The sequence below is a fragment of the Sorghum bicolor genome, chromosome 10, assembly GCF_000003195.3.
Source record: "Sorghum bicolor cultivar BTx623 chromosome 10, Sorghum_bicolor_NCBIv3, whole genome shotgun sequence".
In the NCBI taxonomy this organism is placed as follows: Eukaryota; Viridiplantae; Streptophyta; class Magnoliopsida; order Poales; family Poaceae; genus Sorghum; species Sorghum bicolor.
The window spans coordinates 8,721,164-8,727,889 of record NC_012879.2 but is presented as its reverse complement, the minus strand read 5'-3'; the positions used below and the strand labels follow the sequence as shown (position 1 = coordinate 8,727,889).

The window sequence follows — 6,726 nt, the reverse complement described above, 5'->3', positions numbered from 1 at the left end:
GTAGTATAGATTCGCGAATCCTTACCAGCTACTGACTGTTTACAATCTCTCAATCTCAAAGACAAACACTTGATTATTTAACTTGGAACGAGATACTCAGGTGTTCCACATACGTACGTAACGAAGGCCGTAAATTGATCCGACGACCGATGTCAACGTACGCACTGAATCCTATATGTACATCGAACTGGCCGGTGGTGAGCTAGGCAGCTAGCAGCTATCTAGGTTGCTCGAGATGAGGGGAGCGCACGAGCCACTGCATCCCCACAAGCAGATGAAGACATCGTCTTCTTCCAGAGAGGGCAACCATGGGTATTTCGTGCCCAGACCCGTCTGCGCTTGGCTTGTCTGCGGCTTCGTCGCCATGGCTCTCCTCCACGTCCTCTGCTGCACTCCCCCCGGCACCCAAGAAGCCGTCTTGTCTCCACTGCTCCAGTACGTCGACGACACCTACAACTTCGTCTCATCTGGGTACGTAAAAGCTGCATTGCATTCACCACTTAGATCTTCAATGCATGCATGGTTTATTTGTTGCTAATCTTTGGACAATGCAGGCCGGAGAGCTGCAACTACACGGAGGGGAGATGGGTGTATGCGCCGGGCCACGGCCGGCGGTACAACGGCACGGAGTGCGACGTGAAGGACAGCCAGAACTGCATCCGCAACGGGCGGCCGGACACGGGGTACCTGGACTGGCGGTGGCAGCCGGCGGCGGCGGGGTGCCGGCTGCCGGCGTTCGACGCCGCGGCGTTCCTGTCGTCCGTGCGCGGCAAGCACGTGGCCTTCGTGGGCGACTCCATGGCGCGGAACCAGGCGCAGTCCCTGGTCTGCCTCCTGGTGGGCGGCGCCGGCGTCCCGCACCGCGTCGTGTACCGGGACCCGGACTACCCGCGCAAGTTCAACCTGTGGCGGTACGCGTTCCCGGCGCATGACGTGACGGTGTCCTTCTACTGGGCGCCCTTCATCGCCAGGGCCACGGGCAAGGCGCTGAACGACAGCCTGCCGCAGAACATGAACCACGTGCACCTCGACGCGCTCGACGACCGGTGGGTCGCCGACGCCGACGGCATGGACGTCGTGGTGCTCTCCATCGCGCACTGGCCGCTGAACGGCGCCATCTACTACAACGGCAGCGCGCGGATCGGGCACCACGCGCACCGGGAGCTGGACCCGTCGGAGGACATCGGCTACGCCTGGCCGATGAAGGTGGCGTACCGGATGGCGTTGGACCGGCTGATGACGACGAGCTCCGGCGGCGGCCGGGCGCCACGGACCGTGGTGATCGCCACCTTCTCGCCGGGCCACTTCGAAGGCAACACCCTCACCACGATGTGCCCGAGGAAGGAGCCGTACAAGGAGGGGGAGAAGGAGCCGCGCCACCTCGACATGGAGCTGGTCGGGCTCGTCTACGAGGAGGTCGAGGCGGCGAGGGCGAGGAATGGCGCTGGTGGTGAAGCAGCAGGCGGCGGCGCAGGGGCAAGGGTGGAGGTGCTGGACGTGACGAAGCTGGCGGTCATGAGGCCGGACGGCCACCCCGGGCTTTACATGCACCGCGACCCGTTCGCGCACGGCGGCCCGCAGCCGTGGATGTCGTCCGACTGCGTCCACTTCTGCTTGCCTGGACCCGTCGATACCTTCAACGAGATACTGCAGCAGATCCTCAGGAACAAGCGGTGAAATCATGCATGCATGGGAGATTCACATCGCCGACACTAGCTACTTAGATGTGTAGATTATGCACCTTTTTTTTTTTAATTTGTTGATACATGCATGCTGCAGAGTGTGCATAGTACTGTTGCACCTTTTTGTTTCCCCCCTTCGTAACTTGTTCCATCCGTGGCCGATTCGGTTGATAAAAGGTTAAGTGAACAGGTAGGAGCTTCTTCCGAATAGCCAGAGCTGTCTTGGCTCCTTAAAATGGCTATGGCATCTCTTCTTTTTTTATTAAAAAAACGGCTTCTCCTTCGGAGCAACCGGAGATAAGCCCTACTAAACATGCCCAAACTATGCTAAATTTTGCTAGAATAGAAGATGGTTTAATCAACACTATTGTATTGGCACCTACTGCATCTCACAATCGTAGCAACTTGCTTATTTGAGAGTTTCTGACTGTCAGCAGTATTTGACGCTGAATCGTAAATTGATCAGCAGTACGGTTATCAATCTCTCATGTTTTTGAGTTTCTTGTGGTGAGGTAGCTGGACGAATAGATCTTGCTCTCCATTTTGATTATACAGTACAGCCTTTAACCGGTTGTATAGATACTTACAGCTCACTGTCAGACAGCTCATGTAGTTGTTTGTTCATTTACAACCTACCTCTTTCGCTCATAAAATCTCTTTGTTCTTGAGCTGTAAACTTACAACTCATTTTTTTTTCTCTTTTTCATTTTCTCTTCCATCTCAGCATACAACCTACTAACAGCTTTTTATTATACTTGCTCTAATAGGAACAGATATAGCCATTTTTTGCTGTAGATTTGGCACTGACCACTGCCTTCTGCTGCCCGAAGGGCCGTCTGCCGCTGCGTCTACGCAGGGACGAAGCCAGAAAATTTAGAGGAGCTAAACAAAAGTGTTACATTGACTTAGCTCTACTATAACCCATCATAATAGAAAAAATATAATAGCTCGAAGTAGTTTTATATTGAAAACATTAATTAGGGATAAAATTCAGAAAACATCTCATAAAAAATAAAGGTCTTAGCCCACCATAACTTATACATTTGTGCTTAAAATTAGAAGAAAAATACTAGGAACTCCACTAGTCCAGTAGCGGTAGGGGGGGGCTAGAGCCCCCCTAGCCCCACCGATGGATCCATCACTATGTCTACGTCTGGTTACAATAGAGTATAGGTACCTAGTATGTACGGGGTAGCACCAAAAATCCTTCGATTCATTTGGTTTGGCGACCAGGTCGGTTGGGTTGGGCTCGACCTAGTTTTCTAAGATGAGATGAACTCATCTTGTGTTTGGTCGGAAGAGTTGAGAGAGATAGAATGGATGACAATTTGACACCGTTCACATTTCTTCCCATCATGTTATCCTCTTCCCTGGGCCTCGCCAAAACACATCGCTGAGCCTACCATGGCCGTCACTGCCCCAAGCCTGCACCGCCACTTGCCCGAGCCTGTGTCCACAAGCACATCACCGACTGCCGCCAACCCCACGAGTCCATGCTCACCATGGCCGCCACCGTCTCGAGCTCCGAGTGCACCCACCATGGCCTTCACTGCCCGGAGCTCTGAGCTCGCTCGCCATGGCCGCCATCGCCTCGAGCCCGAGCTCGTCTTCCATGGCCGCCACCGACCCAAGCTCGAGCTAGCCTGCCATGTCCGCCACCGCCCTGAGCCCAAGCTCGTCTGCCACGGCCGCTGCTCGCCTAGATCCAGACGCCGAAGGAGCGGATCAGCTGGGCCCACAAGGTCACGACGAAGGAAGGGAGGGGATGAGTTGTCGATCTAGGTCGAGCTCATCCGTTCAAATTGAGGGGACCGCTCCAACCGCATCTGAAGGTATATTTCCTACTAGGTCCGACCTAAACCCACATGGATCATCAACCAAAAAGCAGACCGTACCATTAGGATCCAACCTAGAATATCCCACTTCAACCCGCAATCCGAACACACGGGTAGTCGACTACATACGGTACACCAACATGGCCTTGTGCATCGCGTTGTCGGTGCCAACGCCGATTATGAGGGAGGCCACGAAGACTAGGCTGTCATTCGTGCCGAGGATGGCTGCACAGAGCCGGTGTGTGCGGGCCATGTAGTTGACGCCAGTTTCCCATCGAAGTCACTTGGATAGAGTATCGGGAGCTTCTCTGACATTGACATTTATGAACAATTTGACATATATTTCTCTGATATATGCATTATATAGAAATAATTTATAAACTTTTCTGAACAACTTGACATATATTTGTCTAAAATCTGCAATCCATAGAAATAAAAGTTGTGTTACCCCCAAATTACATTACTCTGTCCAATAGATTACACCGAAGAAATTAGTATAAATATTTTAATAAGACAATGTAAATATAGTTAGAAAACATTGTAAATGCATGAGCAAAAATCAAGTGCCGGGATCTTTCAAAACACTATGTTGTTGGCTAGACATATCTATGACGAAATTAATTGCTCAACGAGGGACGAGACGGATGCAGATCTACGCGAGTTGAGTATTTACTCCACGCCAAAGTTTCAACAGCCATTGCCAAAGTTCAATGAGCTCGGCGCACTATAGGCCTGTTTGGTTGAGTGGCTTAGCCCCAACCAGGCTTCTCAGAGCCACCCTTGACTTATTTGGATGCCTGTTTAGGCCTCTAAGCCTGGCCCAAGGAGGCCACCGACCACCCCTAAGCCAGGCCTGCTGGAAACGCGAGGGGTGGCCGTTTCCCACAAGCCAGGCTTGGCCAAGTCCTCGTTTCGCATCTCCTCACCCTCCTTCCGTTCACCCACGACAGAAAGACCGCGGCGCAAGGAGAGGGGCGGAGGAGCGCGGCGCAATGGATACCGGCGAGAGGGGCGGAGGAGCGCGGCGCAAGGATGGCTGCTGGAGAGGAGAGTAGGCGAGGCTCGAAGGCGCAGCCGTTGGTGAAGCTCGGAGGCGCCAGCCGCCGGCCGCCACCGCCTCTGAGGAAGATGACCCCGTTGCCGATGGAGATGGGGCCGACGACACGGGCGCCGTGCAGATGTGCGAGAGCAGCGGCGACCGGACGGGCTCGATGTAGTCGCGCTCGTTCACCGCCACGTCCTCCGCCGACGCGGCCTCGCCGAGCACCGTGACCGCGCCGGGCGTCGCCGAGAGGTGCTGTAGGAGGCCGAGAGGTGCTGCAGGAGGCCGAGTGTTGCTGGAGGTGCTGCAGGTGGACGCCCAGCCGGAGGTGCTGCAGGAGGCCGAGCGGTGTTGCTGGAGCCGAGTCGGCGCCGCCGCCGTCTGGATCTAGAGCTAGCTTCGTGTGTTTCTTCTTGAGCAGAAAAGTTTCTAATTTTCCTCTCCATTTTCCTGATTTTTAGTATATTTAACTGGCCTTGTCTGCGAGAGGTAGCTCTCTCTGTTTCCGGTTTGGTTTCCTCTGCTCGGTGATTTGAAACGGAGAGTGAAAATTGGTGTTAGCAATGGCAAACGAACGAGCTCCAGGTGTTTGATGAAATAACTGAGAGGAGGTAGACTTACCAGTTGAAGGAAGAGGTGACTCTATGCCCTTTGCACAACAAACCAAACACGCGCTCATCCTGCAATCAACCAAACAAACGTGAGTGGCTCCCTGAAAACAGACTTGTGGTGCCCTGGCTAAGATTCCTGGCCAGGCTACAATGAACCAACGAACCAAACACACATTATATATGTAGATGTAGAGAGATACGAGCGCACCGGTACCAGCCTCCGGATCCCCACAGCCAGAAGACGTCGTCATCATCGAGCACAAAAGCCAAAAAAACCCTGGTTGTTTCCTGTCCAAACCCGTCTGCGCTTGGCTCGCCTGCGGCTTCCTCTCGTTGGCTCTCACCTCCTTTGCTGCAGCCCCGCCGGCAATCAACGAAACGAGCGGCGTTCGTCTCTCCTCTGCTCAATTACATCAACAACACCTACTCATACGTCTCGTCGGAGGCAGCAAAGCGCTGCAACTACTCGGAGGGGCAGTGGGTGTGGGCGCCGGGCCATGCGCGCCAGTACAACACCACGCAGTGGGACGTGAAGGAGAGCCACGACTGCATCCGCAACGGGCGGCCCGACACGGGCTACCTCGACTGGCGGTGGCAGCCGGCGGGGTCATCGTGCGCGCTGCCGGCGATCGACGCCGGGGCGTTCCTCTCGGCGATGCGCGCCCTAGCTTCATCGGCGACTCCATGGCGCAGAACCAGGCGCAGTCCCTCGTCTGCCTCCTCAGCTCCGCGTTCCCGAGCCAGCTCCTGCAGCGGGACGACGAGGGCCAGGGCCGGCAGCAGAAGCAGAAGCAGAACTTCTGCCGGTACGGTGTCCTTCGTCAGGGCAACGGGCAAGCCGGAGGACGAGAGCGTGCCCTACAACCACGTGCACCTGGACCAGCCCGGCGACCGCTGTGGCGCCGACGCAGACACGATCGACGTGGCCGTGGTCGCTGCAGGCCACTGGCTGCTGAATGGAGCCATCTACTACAACGTCAGCGAGGTGATAGGCGCCCACAACGCCCCCGCGGAGATGAATGACACTGGCACTGGCTACGCGTGGCCGCTCAAGATGGTGTACTGGACGGCAGTGGAGCGGCTGAGCTCCGCCGCAGGGGACGACTGCCCCCGTCTGCGGACCTTGGTGCTAGCCACGTTCTCGCCGGAACACTTCGACGGCAGCCCGATCGACAGAGGCCTTGTTTAGTTTCAAAATATTTTACAAAATGGACAACACTTTTGTTTGTATTTGACAAATATTATCTAATTATAAATTAACTAAGATTAAAAGATTCGTCTCGTAAATTACAGTTAAATTGTGTAATTAATTTTTTTATCTATATTTAATGCTTCATGTATACGCTGTAAGATTCGATATGACAATTGAAAATTTTTATAAAATATTTTGGGAGGCCGAGGTTAGGGACATCGTGTAGGATGGAGCGGAGACCGCAAGGCGAGGAGGGGTAGCGCGACAACAAGGATCGAGGTGCTGGACGTGACGAAGCCGGCGGCTAGACCGGCAACCCGGCGTGTGTACATGACCCGCGACTCCGATTGCCTCCATTTTCTGC

At 54.5% G+C, this 6,726-nt stretch overlaps 1 protein-coding gene across 1 annotated transcript; it reads left to right on the top strand.

The window, feature by feature from the left end:
* LOC8057893 (protein ALTERED XYLOGLUCAN 4) lies at positions 236-1,677 on the top strand. Its single transcript, XM_002438080.1, has 2 exons — positions 236-471; positions 555-1,677. Exons 1-2 carry the CDS (start codon positions 236-238, stop codon positions 1,675-1,677), a joined length of 1,359 nt encoding a protein of 452 aa, XP_002438125.1.